Source organism: Carettochelys insculpta, chromosome 25 (assembly GCF_033958435.1).
Source record: "Carettochelys insculpta isolate YL-2023 chromosome 25, ASM3395843v1, whole genome shotgun sequence".
NCBI lineage: Eukaryota > Metazoa > Chordata > Testudines > Carettochelyidae > Carettochelys > Carettochelys insculpta.
The window spans coordinates 10,854,045-10,870,576 of record NC_134161.1 but is presented as its reverse complement, the minus strand read 5'-3'; the positions used below and the strand labels follow the sequence as shown (position 1 = coordinate 10,870,576).

Sequence of the window (16,532 nt, the reverse complement as noted above, 5' to 3'; positions counted from 1 at the left end):
GGGACAGGAAAAGGCAGTCCCAGAGGACACCTACCGAGGCTTCAAAGTCCGAGATCCTTTTAGAACAGGTTTATAATTTCCTAGATACACGATGCTCTGCTACAGTGTGCAAATGAATCCCGTGACATGGTGTGAAACCTACAGACAACATGGTCCCAACTGAGGCTGTCTGCAGGTCACATGAGGGGCTCCATGCCTTCACAAACTTACAAAAATTAAATCCACTTAAATCCTGGCTTCCGCCTTGGAAGCTGGAGGCCTGTAAAAGTCTGTAGCTGCTGAGATCTGCTCCATTTCAATGTGCTGAACAAAATATATCATCTTTAAATGCCAACTACAAATGCCAACAGCTCCAATTGTCCCAGTTATTAAGACATGAATTCTCTGCAGATTCTGTGAAGGCAACCAACATTCGTAGAGTCAGAAGAACTACAAGGCTTGGGAGCCAAAAGAAGCCACAGCAAGGTAATGGTGTGCCCCTTCTAGGGCCTCCTACATCTAGAGAAGCTCAGGAAGTGGCTAGAGCAGATCAGAGGAACTGCATCATCTTTGGCATTACCATATCCAACTTTCCTCTCAGGCCCTTCCAGACCCAGTTCATCCGAAGCAGAGGCTGTTCCCCCGGGTTGCGAAAACAGCCATTTCTGTTCCCTGCCAACTGCAGAGGTGACCGGGAACTTGAATTTCTTAATTTATAACTAAAGGGCTCCTTTGTTTTCCAAATTAAAAGGCTTTAAAAATAAAGGACAAATTCCCTTCTCTGAAAAACAAATGATAAACTTGGTCTAAAGTGGAAATACAGCCACAGGGACCTTCTCCTCATTGCAGTCAATCCTAATTCATGTCAGCAGCAGATTACCTATCCCCTCACAGGAGGCATCCACAAGCCTGCAGATCCATTCACAAGCAGCAAACGGCAAAAACAAATGTTGTAATACTATGCAAGATTTGCAGGCCCAGCTCGTCAGCCGTACAACCTCTGCTAGCTTAAACATTCTCCCCCTCCGTTTTTTTTTTTTTAAATTTAAAAAACTGAAGAGATAAAGTACAAGAGCGACAACTGAAATGCACTTCACAGATAAGCTGCACCGCAGGCACAAACTGCGTTAACCAACGTGGAGCAGACAGATTTGAAGCTCATACAGTAAGTAATCCAAACCGGCTGTTGCCCAACACCCCCGTGCTTCCAGCGAGAGCAAAAGATGACCTGAATTCTGTATCCAAATGGACCTGATCCAGAGGAAACTTTCAGCTGGGACAATTTGTTTGGGCCACGCAGAAGATCTGTTGTGTCCCAAAGCCCACAATCACCCCAAGATATTGCACTGCTCAAGATGGAGTTGAGCATGAGCACAAAAATAAAGCAAACTATGGGACTTACAATTAATATATATTTAGCTATATTCATCTATGGATGAAGTGGAGAACTCTAAACGCAACACAAATCAAACATACTAGCGCTGCTCCTGCTGTTAGATTCTCTCCACCTCCAACAGCCTCTCTTCTCTATCCTCATGGACACTTCAGATGCCTATTAGTAAATTACTTCTTTTTAAATACTTCTTATTTATTTCCCTCCCTGTTTAAAATAGAAAGTAAATATATATTATATTGTTTTATGTACAAAGCCATTTTTAATATACAAGGATCATGTATTTGTGGGGTTGCAGAGACACTGTGGTCTGTCCAGTCCGTTTCATGGTCACCTGCTGTTTCAGACACAACAGGGAATGCACATGCAACGTAAGGCTGCAGGATCAACTTCTCCAGGGAGATGCAAAGCCCCTACAGGTCTATTTATTCCTCAGGAGAACTAGAAAAGACGACCTCCTGCTTTGTTGAGACACGCTGTGGTTTTGGTCAGCCAGAATCTTGGGCCAAACTCTCCTCCTCTTGGTAACATCCAGGGCTAAACTGGGTTGGCACCAGGGCACTGGAAAGACAGATTCCAGCTCCAAATCTAGCTCTGCCTAGAATGAAAGGAGAATCAAGGAGGTTCCTGGATCCAGCAGGGAGCAGAAGAGGCATGGTTTCCCAGCTCCTGTGCTCATATACAGTGGCAGCTATGTGGCATCCCATCCCTCATTCCATACCTCCCCGGAGCTTCCAGCCATTCAGGAGGCATTTCCTCGCATTGTGCGATGCCCTGTCAGAGGACAGACCAACACCTGAGACTCGAAGGCCACCTGACTTCAGTAGAAGTTGCAAGCGTTCTGTCGCCCTTAGACTCCGTCCCGAGGCAAACAGCTGGCAGCCACCCCCCCCATTGCTTGGACGTTACAAGAACACTACACCTTTAAAAAAAAATTAAAAATCCATGCGTAATACCCCCAAAGCATGCTTTCAACATCTAAATCCCCAAACCCACAACAACCCACATCCGGCTCCCCTCCCTGCCCCACCTTACTTAAATTTCTAAGCCATGCATTTAGCAAATTCCCAGAGCCCTCAGAATTCAGGACAGGGAGGTCTTCTCCATTGCACACGTCCTGAGGTTACCCAGCCAAACTGGGTGAGGTATGTGCTGCCATACAGAAGACAAGGAACAGAGATGCCTAACAAGACAGACGACCTGAGGGGATTGTAAAAGGGTCAATGATGGGGATAGAACAATAAACTGGCAAAGAGCATTTCCTGCATGGAGTAATACATCCTGCAGAGAGGGCAGGGAAGATTTGTACTTAGTTTCTCTCGTTCCCAGCCCTCATCCAAATTCAACTGCTTCAAGCCCCCTTCTTGGAGGCCAGACTAAGGCTTCATGAGCATTTCCTGGGCATTAATAGTTCCAAACTGGGATTTGTGTTACTAACACGAAAGTGAAGTTGGGGGCGGGGGGCGTACGTACGTATGTACTAGTGCAAAATTAAATCTAATTCTTCAATTGCCACAGGGACATTGCCTTACATACCAACACATTCCCAGCTGGAACAAGTCTTTCATACAGTGGATTTACCATCATCCTGGAGATGGTAAAATGTTTTTCAAACATGAGTGAACTTCACAATCTTCTCTGTGAGGCACTATATGCATGCCTGTGCAGTGGGTACACAGAGGCATGGAGCAGAGAAGGGACTCATGCGAGATACTACAAATCAAGTCATCATGGAAATAGGAACTCAATCTCCATCTCTCCTGTGCACACAACCACCTGCTGCTACTGGTAATCACCTTGTTGCATGGCGCACACAAGACCACGCACAGTGATTTCTGTTAAAAGTCCTGCACGTGACAACTGGCCACAAACTAAACAATTAAACTGACTGTACACCTTGTGCTGACAATTCACTTGTTAGACATTCTCACCTTCATGGTGACTTATGACAATAGCATGTACAATGTTTCTAGACAACAATGTGATTTGGAAGTTGATAGCGTCCTTTTAAATACACCGATTTTTCAAGACCCTTGGAAAGCGTACTTTCACCATGCTAAATTCTGCTCTAGAACATGCAGGTGTAAATCTGCAGGAACCAAGTCTACTGAGGTATTCTGAATTGATAGAGGGTTAAGATAGAGCAGAATTTACCTAATTTTATGTAAAAAAAAGCACTTGCAAACCTCTAGTTGATACACACAATGCAAACTTCACTGTTCACACAACCGTTAATGTTTCCTCTTTTACAGATACAGCATTTGCTGCTTTTGGATAGACCGAAGACCATTTACTGCTGCCTTTTTGGAGGGGTCAAAGGTGAAACAATTCATTAAGCTAGAGGGACAGGCCGTTCAATAACTTGCAGAAATATACCACTTATATTGTGCTGGCATCACATCATTCTGAGCTAGTGTCCGGCAGCAGCTTGGCATGTTGCTGCAATATTGCAAACATCACAGCCATGACAAAGCTGGTCAACTGTAGCGCCACAGCTTACAAGTGACAGTCTGCAGGAGTCCTGCGCTCAGCATTTGGGACTTCAAAACCAGACAAACTCTCCTTGCCCCTCCCCCCAAAATAAGAACCCTACACAAAAAGGTGATTTAGAGCAGGTTCCCCTCCGCCCCCATGAAGTTTCGCACAAAAGTCACTACAGGAGTAAACTAGTTTTGTAGATTCAGGTGACACTAGAATTGTAAGGGGCCTTGAGAGGTCATAGAGTCCAGTCATCTTTGTGGCTCCTGACCCTATAATTGCGAAGTTTAAAAAAAAACAAAAACAAAAAACCTCCAGATTATTTTCAATAAAACGGTGAATGTCTAAAAGCCCAACAATGAACAACTCAGATCTAAATAGCAAATGATGCACGATCTCGAAACATTGGATAACTTCCCCCTTTAACATGTGCAGTGCGTTGTGGGATATGATGCTCTATTTGTGTTTTGATTGTGTTGCAAATAAAGTCTTGATTTCAAAAAGGAAAAGGAAGCATGTGAGATTGCTGCTGTGAAGGGCAACACCCATTTCAGGAAAGAAAACCGATTTTAAATGGGAAGTAAAATTGGCAGAATGAAAGTAGGCAGGAGTGAAAGTCAGGAAGTTGGCGGTACACACACACACACACACACACACACACACACACACACACACGTAAAGTGTGAGGAAACAGAATATGTAAAATGTTGGTGCCCATCCTACAGTAAATACGTATGGCATTACAAATCACTGTGTGCGTGCTGTTCTTAAAGTAAGGGTTACAAAATGTATGGTCTGACATTATTTACTAAGGACCATGTCATATTCACACGCATTGTGGCTCTTGAATTATTGAGTTGTTTTACACAATTCAAAAGAAAAAAGGCTGTTCTTGATGTTTTGGTTGCCGCCCCCTGTTCTAGACCATTCCTGATAGACCTCTACCTTACCTGCCCTTAAATGTCTCCACTGATGGAGATTCCACCTCCCCTCTAGGTTTCAACTGACCATTGGTGCAATCTGGCATGTAGAATGCTACGTTTATCAAATCAAGGAACAAAAGCGTTTCTGAAAAGAACAGCTAAAAAGGGGGTTTTTTGCATCTCCTCAGAAGCAACCAGGGAGTAAAATCAATAGGCATTTTATAATAAAAGGACTTGTGTGTTTTACAAAACATCATAAAAACAAAGGAAAAATTACGTGTCCTTAAATGACACAGCAAAACATTTGCTGTAGTGAAAAAAATTTATATACTTGCCTTTCCTGATCTCCCCTTGAACATACATGCTTCCTGTCGACAGCAGAGCCTGTGCCCAGCAATTCTGGCAGCCAGTCTAAGAGCTGCTCAGACAGAGGTCCTCTACCAAAGAATGTAAGATAGTCAGGAGACCACATAAGCAGAGATGTGGAAACGAACACCAAGCATAAGTATGTGTAAGTTCACTGAATCAATGGGAGCGGCACCTGGTCACTGAACCCCTGGAAACCAGTTCTCCTACAGAGAAGTATAAGCCCCAATCCAGTCAATGGAGTTACACTTGCGCAAACACAGGGAGATCACAATTCCACTCTTGTTCTCCATTAAATGGACACCAGAACCGTGAACAACTGTGCTATTATTCATTACACCTCACCTAACACAAGTCACTTCCCTTACCAATGACTTTCAACCACACCACAGGGAGCAAACTCAGATGGCAAGATGTGGCAGATATTCTCAAACCTCCTTGCATGGTGAGTACATCTGTCTGACACTATAATCACCACCCCGTGCATGCACACCCTGGAGCTAGTCATACTAATACAGCTCCCAGCCCTGCCAGGAAAAGGGTAACCCTGGCTGGACAACAGGAGGCACAGCCACCCCTCACTCCTGTGCCAAGAGCAGAGAAGAGACTGAAATAAGCTGCCATTTTGTATTGCCAAGTGAGAAGCTGTGCTGACAGCCTTCTGTCCGACACCAGAGGCACAACTAATCAGTTCCTACTCACATTGGGGTGTAGTTGTGACCTCTCTGAGGATCGCACAGTAAATGCTGCCGGTTTTCCATGCTTCAAATTCCCCTCAGGTCAGATGCTCATTAGCAAACAACACAACAGCTCTTCATCCTCATCTCAGTCCAAAGACCCCGCCCTGCTGGGATCCCTGAATGCACCTCAGAGTTTTCACTATGTCTGTGAAGAAATGGATGCTACCTGAGCAGCCACTGACTCGCCCTGCTGACTCCCAATCTCACATCCTCTGTTCAGTGGCCCTCTCTCCCTGCTGCAGTCCATATGCAAAGACCCATGGGTGAAGGTCTACTTGGACTCAGGAGAACCTGGTGCCTCATGGATTCAAGGCCCACTGACTTTGAGCTCCAGCTCAAGCGGCCTTGCTCCTGTCTGTCTCCTTGGATCTTTCCCAGTCCAGACGGGGCTTGGGCTAAATACCTGTTTCAAGCAGCTCCCTAAGCCAGCTAACGTGAATGAACTCTGACAGGCTTTGCCTGGGTGCCCTGCAGTTCTCAATGCTGGCCTGGGCAGGGAGCTTCAGAGGTTGTTGGATCCATTTCTGCCACCGTGGTGGCATGATACAGTGCTGTAAATGATTTGCAATGGCTAGAGAGAAAACAGCAGGTCCAGGGGTGAGGTTAAAGGAAAAAAAAAATATGCATGTCAGGCCTCTGTGACATGGAGCAGCTGAGAGGAGTGCTCCACGTCTGTCTCCTTCCCACACCCTGCTCAGACAGTTATTGCTTCTACCCCTTTCCCTCCCTTGCCTTCTCCCCAAACCCACCTGTACCAAATACCTCTCACCACCCACCATGTCCCCTGTACATGCAAATATATCAGAATCCCATGTATCTACATCTATTGCTTCTGCTATGTCTCTCTACATATCTATACAGTGCTTATACATGTCTCTCTTTTTCCAGTTGCTCAGAAACATTCCTGTCTAGAAAAGGATCAACAGCCAGCTCTGGGCTGGAGTAACTGGTGAACCACAAGAGGTTCAGAGAAATTGGAGAAATAAAGGAAGTTGGAGCTGACTGGTCTGTCCTCACTGGCAAACTCTTTCTGCAGGCTCCAACTCCAACTCTTAGTCAAGATAGGCCTGAGCCATAAAGCTTGGCCTTGGATCCAAACTTCTCAAAGTTCAGACGTGTGGGGCCAGGGATTTGGTTCAAGCCTACCACTAATATAAGACAAGTCACATACGCATCTTCATCCCTGCTGTCTGTGCGCTGGGAGACTTCACACTGCAAGGGGAGTAAATACTGTCTCATTTTGCTGATAACACCTACCCAAAAGCTCCAGACAACTATTGACCTGGGCGGGGGTTAAACTTCTTTTCCCCCCCAGCAGCTAACACTGACCATGAAAACCCATTGCAGTAACAGCTGCTACCAAAACAAAGATCTTATATTGCTGTAGTGCAGTGGGTCTCAACCAGAGGTAGATGTACCCCTGGGGGTACTCAGAGCTCTTCCAGCGGGTACATTAACTCAATGTTTCTCAACCTTTTCATAAACAGAAATTTTTATGCTCATCTAATTTATTTTTTTATCCTTTTTGCAGCCATAAGTACAATGGCAAATTTATTGTCTATAGACAATTTCTTCCAACCAGCCAAGTACGATTAAGTTGTTTAAACAAATGTGTTGCAATGGTAGAAAAAAAATTGTGTGTCTGGGAATGGCAGGCACTGGGGGGAAACACTCATATCAGCTACAGAGAGCATCTGTTAAGTACAAGCCAGAATGTTCTATGAATTTTTGCCTTTCCTATCAGGACTGTCAGGCCAGAGGTGCAGGGTTTCCACACCAGTGATCACCCCGGGGGGGGGGGGGGGGGGGGGTGGAAAATCAATTCAGCAATTAACCATCCTAAATTGGAATCATCGACGTGGTTCCACCCTCCTCTCTGCACTCCACAACCCCAACAGCAGGGCAAACGGAAAAAGAAATCAAGGGTCACAAACAAACAGACACAGCTAACATGGCAATGTCTGCGACCTTATAATGGAGGAACTCCAGTAACTATTTAGACCTGCCACTGTAGGTCCTGTCCCTGAACATCAGGACGGTTGGCAAGGAAGAGACAGTGGAATTCAGCTACTTCCCTGGGACACGAGAGAAAAAAGGTGGAAGAAACATGAATTCCAACAATTTTAATAAAAATTCACTTCCTAACCCCCACGACCAAACCATTCAGGCTGCTGCTGCTCAGGGAGAGATTGAAAAACACCAGCAGCCCCCTCACATGCAGTAACCTTGTCCAAATGGCACTGGACAAGGACAAACCTGTGCTGGAGAAACCTAACCATATCCATGCTCTCTTTCCATCCATTCCCCTTGGTCTTTCTGACCCCTTAAAGCATGGGGAGGGGATGTGGGGGGGGAAGGGGTTTTCACTCTGTTCCTACCCCCACAACAAACAGCAATTCTAAAAAAAAAATGGATTGTCCCCCATAAAAGGAGAAAATTCTGAATGAAAGCAATGTCGTTGTGCGTAAAATATCACCTGAGGGTACGTCTACACAGCCAAGTTATTTGAAATAATTATCGTAGCACCTACACAATGCAGATACTATTTTGAAATAATCCTGAAATAGTGGTTGGCTTATTTAGAAATTGGCAAACTTCCTTCTGCAAGAAAAAGCGCATATTTTGAAATAGGTGCTGCTAAGACGGGGAATAGAGCTTATTTTGAAATAAGCCATTGTGTACCCAATGGCTGTATTTTGAAATTGCCTTTGTGTATGTAAATACTGTATTTCAAAATAGTTAAGTGCTTCCAGAATAGCTTATTTCGAGATCAGGGTGCTGTGTACACATCACATAAGACTGGAAAACTGGTCATATCTATCACTGGGGGTAATAGCACTGCCTGCAGTGGGGTTACAGAAGAGATGTATTAAACATCTTTGGGAGAGGCCAAATCCTCACATCTGTGTGCTTACTAGTCCCTCACACTAGTTCCACAGCAGCTACAGTGGTAAAACTCCGGAGAGCTCAGATTTCATACACTGAAGCTGTGCATAACACATGCATTAGTTATCCATCTCTTTGCAACTACAGATGAAAATCCAGCTGCTTCTTTTATGAGACTGTCAACAGACCTCCACAAATAGGGACAGTTTCCCAAACGTACATTTTTAGGATAATTTTGGTTTTAGTTATATTGTTTACTTCGCTAATGGAAGGTCTTTACGTTTGCTCCAGTGCATCACAGAACAGAATCGGACTCTCTGCAGCCTCTGAAATCCAGTTTCCTCAAGAATTTTGCATCTACGTAAGTGCCCTGAACACATGCCATGTTTTTTGCTGATAACCCAGAGACCTTCACAACTTCTTGATACGTTGCACTGAGATGTTAACCTTTTGCAACACTGGAGTCCTAAATTGGAAAAATCCTGTTCCACCGCCACAAAACAAAGGAACAGGAGAGGTAAAAATGCACATAAGTGAATCTAGAGTCATATTTACATAAGAAACTGGTACCAACTTGTTCAGTTAAATGAATGCAACTCCCCTTATGTGAATGTTTTGGTTAAGAATGCCTCAATAGAGAAAGTTACATTGGTATCATTTTAGGTGAGAATCTAAAAAGTGATTTAGTTAAGTCGGTACTAAAGGCTGTTGGGACACTCATGTTAGAGCGACTTGTTGTTGTTTTGTTTGAAACAATCAGGAGGATGTTTAATTAAGTGAAATAAACCACACGTAACCCAAAACATGAGCATCCGCTCTGCCTTTTGCACCACTTTAACTCTATAGCTTTAAAATTCAACTCAAATAATTCCCCTGCCAACTCTCTCAGGAAGATAAAGCCTAGCTATCTGTTCTAAAACAATAAATTAGATCTGCTCTCATTGACTAAACTTGAAATATTTCAATTTCCAAACATTAAGCTTTCCACCTCGAACCCGAGAGTGAAACTGCTCAGTTAAAAAAAGAAAAGACTAACGCAGTAAGAAATAGGAAATGCTGGTCACATCAGAAATTATACTGCCCACTACGAACCAAGTTTGGGCAGAGTATTTGAAGGAAGTCTGACTATGGGACTACATTGCCACCCCTCTGCCAAGCCAGTAGCTGGTGGAACATAAGGAAGAGCAGAGAATGACTATCTGGCAGACTCAGGAGCGGCAGTAGTGAACTTTGTCTTTCAGTCCTCCCTGGAGAGACCCATCAAATGGGCATCACAACAGCTCCATCAAATATGGAGTTAAAAACCAGATAGTTTTAGTGCAAAATATCCACAAAAAGCTTGATAACAGCAACTAATGAATCCTCACAAAACTTCTGTGACGTACGTAAATATCATTGTCCCCATTTACACATGGGGAAATTGGGGCAGAGACGTAAAATGACTTGCCCAAGGGCATTAAAGAAGCCACTGAGAGATGGAACTACAACTCCAGACTCCTGCTTCTGTGCTGGAACCAGGCCTTGGTTCCATTTTATATGGGATAACTTCTCTTGCCAAGCCCACATTAGATATGCACGTTACCGTACAATTTCCTGTTATTTGCATGGGTGTCTGACTCAGCTTTTTCTCCACACCCAACCAGAAACAGCATCGCCCTCTCCATTTCTCCCAGAAAGTATGCCTGAATCATGCTCCAATGCCACAGAGAAAAACAGACATCACAGACACAGCGCACACGGAGGGCAGCCTTCAGAACTCATAACAAGAGAATGGAAGAAACCCAAGAGCTATTACTGTTGTTCTGATAGCAAGTTCTCTACACTGGAAATACGATCATGGATTCCCATCAACAGGGCTTCCTGTACTAGAGAAAAGAAGATCCAAGAGGTAAAACTCAATTCTCCATCTGGTGACGGTATCTGACTGGTATGTCAAAGCTCACAAAGGACATTTAGACATCTGATATCTAGTGTGTTGTACTGCTACCCTGGGAGTTTATAAAGCACCCATCACCATGGTTTCTGGAGGCCATCTACACATAGTATGGCCATACAGATCCTATCATTTTCCAATCAGAAGATCTCAAACATATAACTAACACCACAGCACCTCCTTGGGATTGAGCTAATACTCCCACCTTCTTTTACAGTCAGGGAAATGGAGGCACAAAGAAATTTAGTCATTCACTCAAGCTCACACAGTCTGTGGCTGAGCTGGGAACACAAACTGGACCTCCAGCATTCCAGTCCGGTCCCTTCATTGCAAAATCAGTCTCCTCCAAATGCTTACTTTACATATCTAAACACAGGAATAAACACCCAAATCCACTTTCCAAGTCTCCCTCCTCACACCAGTACACATCGCTTACAAGCATAAGTTCTAAACAAATTTTAGATCACAGATTTCCAAAGCAAATTTTAGTTTCAAAAGAGTTTGGCCTTTATTTTTCAAACCAGCCTGCAGGTCTGGCTGAAATGCATTACAAAGCCTGAACTCCTATGACCACTGAACTTTTACAGAGCCCTTTATCTACTACAGGTTGAACCTCCCTAGCCTGGCACACTCATCTGGCAGCATCTGTAATCTGGCTTGATTTTAGTTAGCCAGGCGACCACCTATCATGGGCGTGGCCAAGTTTCCCCGTAGTCCCACAAAGTTTGTTTCCAGCCACCAGTCGTGGCTCTCAGGTGTTCCATGCTATTATTTACCTGTAATTTACCCCTAAATGTCCTCTCAGAGACCAGCAAGCTGTAGAAGTGATGTTAACGCTGCTAGACAATACTGACCTCCTGTGGTCCAGCAAATCCTCTCATCCAGCACTGGTCAGGTCCCTAGGGTGCTGGAGTAGAGAGAGTCAACCTGTACTGCTATTAAAGTTGCAAGCAACTTTTCCTGCTTCAGTCCGTTGGTTCTGCACTTACATGGCTGACGCTCAGAGTATATATCTGTGATACAACTTCATGATCAACTTGCAGAAATGGTGGTAGTAACTTCCCTTTTCCCCACTGCCCTACCCAATACCACAGCCCATTTCCAGAATCATCACTACTAGCTGCAATAAGAAAAGACATCATGCAAAAATCTGGCAGCTGAGGATGTGGAAAAGGAGCTGAAGGATTGTGATGGGGGAAATTCTTACACAAAACGATCATCCTACACTGCAGGAAAACCAACTTCCCCAAAAGGGACAAAAAGTGATGCATTTTTTTGTGAACTTGCAGTATTTCCAATCCTGACAAAGCAGGAGTGCTCTGTAGAGTCAAATGAAAAAAAAAAGAAAAAGAAAAAGAAAAACAAGCAGTTCTGCTGCCGGTGGTGCCTCATGGTTCCCGTGAAACTCTGCATTTTAGTTAGATGTTGCCTGGGATTTTTCAGGAAACCCAATAAAAATGCTGTATTGCCATCGGGTAAAGGGCGGTGGGCTTACTTTTACTGATGAAAAAACGCATTTCCACCTGGAACAGGCTTACACAAAAGGAAGTTGGCCTGGTAATTTTTCTTGCAGCTGACTGAGAAAAAGCAAAGTTTCTAACAAGGTAGAAATGGGAGAATGATTGGCTCATGTGTCCCACGTGACCAAGCTCAAAAGAAACACCCCCAAGAAGGACAACAGAGCCTGATGGTTATGAAAGTAGTTTACAGAATGAGAGGAGGAAAAGGTCATTTACCATAGCCCAGGCAACATTTGCAGTGGTTGAAGGGAGCCAATATTTTTGCCTTCATGCCCAGCACCTCCCCCTGGACATTAACCACAAATTGTAGCTAAGGCCCAGGAGATGGGGAGGAGGCTAAAATGCAATTTGAAAAAGGAAAGATGCTTCCATCAGGCTCACTGGCTGCACTTCCCTTTCCGGGGTCCCCTATGGCTCACGGAGCTGACCAAGAGAGGGAAGCAGCTCCACCTCACTAAAGGCTGAAGGCCATGGGAAGCAGAGGAGTCTCTGCTCCAAGCATCTGCAAAAGAAACTAGGCCTCAGAAGACTGAGGAAGTGAACTAGCATATTCTGCCACACCTTCCTGGCATAAGTCCTCTACGGCTACGCAAGGCAGGACAGCAAAAGGGCCTCGAGGAGACAGTCATACGGAGAGAGCCAAGATATTGCCCTGCTGCTATGGACTGCTACCACGGATAGCCCAGAAAATGCTCACAAAGTAAACATCCTGCCTAGATGGTCAGAAAGCCGGAGCAGAAGAAAGAAGGGTTTTTACAAAGTCGAGTTTGCCCTCTTCAGAGGGTCAGCAGAAGCACCTCCCCAAAACAGAGCAACGGGGAGACTTAAGTGGAGAACAGACATTGTGTTATCCTTCTGCACAGGGGCCAATTTTACATAGAGATTGGAAGCAGGAGTGAGCAGCCAAATACATTGTGGCCATCCCACAGGCAGCGCCACCGTCTGGAGGGCATCCAGAGTCTTGTGACATTGTGGCTACACACCCAACAGACCAGAGTCCTCCTCAAAGCGAGATGGGGACTTTGAGGGCAGAGGTTCTTGGAAATGTTTGAGATGGTACCTACTGCCAGCGGTTTCCTTCCTCCTTGTCAGACACTCTTTTAAACCCAGCCACCCTGTTGGACCAGGGCTAGAGGTTAGTTTTTGTTCTCTTCTCCGGTACTAATGGCTCTGAGTTGGTCAGAAGGGCTCAGTGTTTTTAAGTGGCATGCTATATCCAATTCAGGTCTGAGGGGAGTCTTGGGTTCATCCTTAAAACACCCAGTAACAGTAACAAAAACTCATTGCAGGCCACAGGTGAAGTTGGTTTCTCACTTGCCCAGGGCCACCAACTATACACTTGTCAAAAAGTCCTGAACCACGCTCCAGCGTTTATTCAGTCTATCATCCTCTCTTGTGAGCTAATTTGTTGCTTTGAACCTAATCAGGATTCTGAGGTTTGAAAGTGTTCAGTTATTTTTAAGATTGTGCCTGAACATTTGGTGAAATCAGAAACAAGTATCTTAAAGAAAGATCTTCTTGGGATATTTATAGGTGGGATGAGAAGAGACATTAGCCTTACATTTCACCAAACAGCTGGACTCAGGGATACTGCTTAAACTCAACTGTTCACTTTTACAAAGCATCTGAAACTCTTGGAAGCTTCACCGACTCCCTGAGCCCTCTGAGTTCAACCACTAGCAAGAACAACAGCCAAAGCATGTTTTAAGCATAGCAAGACTGGAAAATACACTGTGGCCATTCCACTTAAAAAATCTTGGGAAATATACAAGTGGAAATCCCATGCCGGGGAAATTCAGTGCAAAGAAGTACCTAGGTCCTCCCAGGATTCACCTGAGACTTTTTCTACATCCTGAATTCACTTAAAGCAAAAACACCCCCCAGAAAATACCTTAAGAAATGTAAGTCTTATTTCCAGGCAGCCTATGATCTTAGCACTCCACCACAATGGAAGAAAAGCACAAAGACCTGGTTGTACCGTTTGATCCTGCCACTTAGAAAGTACCTAAATATTTCTGAATACAGGAATATAATACTCTGCATTTATACAGCACTTTTCACCTGCAGACCTCTAGGTGCTTTACAAAGGAGCTCAAGTATCATTATCTCCATTTTACAGATGAGGAAACTGAGGCACACAGTGGTTAAGTGACTTGCCCTAGGCCACAAAATGAGTCACTGGCAGAGCAAGGAACAGAATCCAGGTGTCCTGACTGCTTGCCTCATATTCCATTCACTATGCTAGAGCAGCCTCCCTTATACAGATCTATGCAATTCAGAGAGAAAAAAAATTGATGAACATGCAAATCAGTTGTAAAATAATCTGAATAAAAATACACTCTGGTGAAGAGCTGGAATGGCATTTGTAAAAGGAGGACTATGTAACTCCTCAGTCTGAATCACGAGACCGTGAAAACCCAATGCATCTACCACATTTATTCTAAAACTAGAGTGGAGGCAGAACAGGGGAGAAGACAACTCAGGAACATATTTAGACTTGATGCAAGGTCATGGAGTTTGGTTTTACTGCCACAAGCTATTATTCCACTCTAGTGACCTTTTTCCCTCTCAAAAGCCCTTTTTCAGGCTTTGATGTGTTTGCCCAGTTTACGCAAATCAATAGGGCAAAGGGATGGAAGGTGCAGACTGAACAGTTTCAGTTCACAATTTTTGGGGTGTGTACACACAGTGGTGTCTTTTCATTCACACTCTCCACAGAAAACCAGTTCTCTCGCCTCCCTTTGCATCAATTTGTAAAGAATGCAAACACTCCTATAGTGAGATCTTGTATTCTAAGACATCATTAATTTTACAAAGTGAACTACAGAACATTTACTAAGAATATGAAGTAGCATAATAAGTCGTCGCTCTAAACCACCCTTGTCAAAGTTGACAAAGTATAGTTTGGGACAGAAGATCCTTGGTTTTAAATTCCTGCCTTCTCTCCCCTCTGATCTCTTGCAAGTTTACAAAGAGATGTTACCCAAAGTTACATTTTGAGCGTGTGCACATGTGTGAACTTGCAAAATATCCTAGAGGTCTCCAGGTTTTTGTTTTTTTTTTTCGGAGAGGAGTAAAATATTGGCGTTTTTGTTATCCCTCCTCTTTGGGCAAAAAGGCAGAGAGGCAAGAAGATTTTGCACTGGTAACACTTTTTTGAACAATTTGGTAATGCATTATTCTAAATTAAATCAGATCAAATGCATTATCAGTTCCAATCTGGCTTGTTTTTTGTCGCTTGATTGTTTTCTCTGGAATCCAAATGATTGCTATGAACTCAGGCCATTTGTTTACTTCCATGTTCCTACCTCACTACACACTGTATAAATATACATAATAATCTGCACTTACAATTTGTTTGTAAATCTATATGTATTTTTGGAAACCAGGATGTAAAAATCTCATCCCTCTTCCAGGGCTCATAAAACTGAAGCTGTAGCAGAGAGAAGGGAATTTTGAGGGATAAGAGAGTCCTATGACAACACTAAGATTGAGCCCCGCACGGCCAACCTCACCTTTCCCTGCTCCTGAAGAGGAGCCAAATGACATGGAAATGGGTGAGGTGGAATTTTTAAATCTCCTCCCTCCAATTTAGAATATTTCCCCTATCTACTCCCATCTCATGAACTACACTAAACGGAAGTTGTCCTGTGAAGGGCAGAGCCTCTCCCAGTGGGCACAGACCGGATGCTGGGTTCCCCAGACATGGTACCCCGCAGACCGTGAGCTCCTGCGGTGTGATGGAATCACTTCTGCACATTCAGCCTGCTGGTCGGAGGATACAGGCTGAAGCTCACAACCCATTTCTCCCCACATGTATCTGTAGGTTGTGAGATCTCCCCTCCCACCCTCCTCCTCCCTTTGAACCTGGTCTGGCTGGTGCTACGCTACAGTAAGGTGGCGTGCCCGCCGGAATCATCATGGTCCACGCTGTTGAGAATAGCAGTCTGGTCCTCAGGGAGCTGCCGGTGGCAGAGGTCATCCTTCAATGCTGACAGGCGAGCGAAGGGATCCTGACGCGAGTGTCTCTTCTTCTTGCGGAGCGAGACAGCTTCATCAGGCCACATTACCTGAGAGTTCGGAAGTTGCTGAACCTGGGAGGCAGAACCATCTGAGGAGAAAGAAGGAGAAGGACGAGAAATAAAAAGACGATTAATTATCTAGACCACTGCCATGAGCAGACGTGGCGCTTTGCAGAGCTTGTCCAACAAATGGCTTTTCCTGGCCTTGAAAAGCCACAGTCTAACTCAGGAGACCATACCAACCTCTCCGGTTTGGCTGGGCAGAAGGTTAACACAGGATGCTCAGATGACA

At 44.4% G+C, this 16,532-nt stretch overlaps 1 protein-coding gene across 3 annotated transcripts in view; it reads right to left on the bottom strand.

Annotated features, from left to right (window-relative positions):
- Positions 1-6,649: 6,649 nt before the first annotated feature.
- Positions 6,650-16,532, bottom strand: part of IGSF9B (immunoglobulin superfamily member 9B) — a 105,009-nt gene continuing 95,126 nt past the window's right edge. For all 3 annotated transcript variants that reach the window (XM_074976952.1, XM_074976953.1, XM_074976951.1), the window contains one exon: positions 6,650-16,329. In XM_074976952.1, coding sequence (XP_074833053.1) covers positions 16,106-16,329 — 224 coding nt within the window. In that variant the 3' untranslated portion in view covers positions 6,650-16,105. The remainder of the gene's footprint in view (positions 16,330-16,532) is intronic.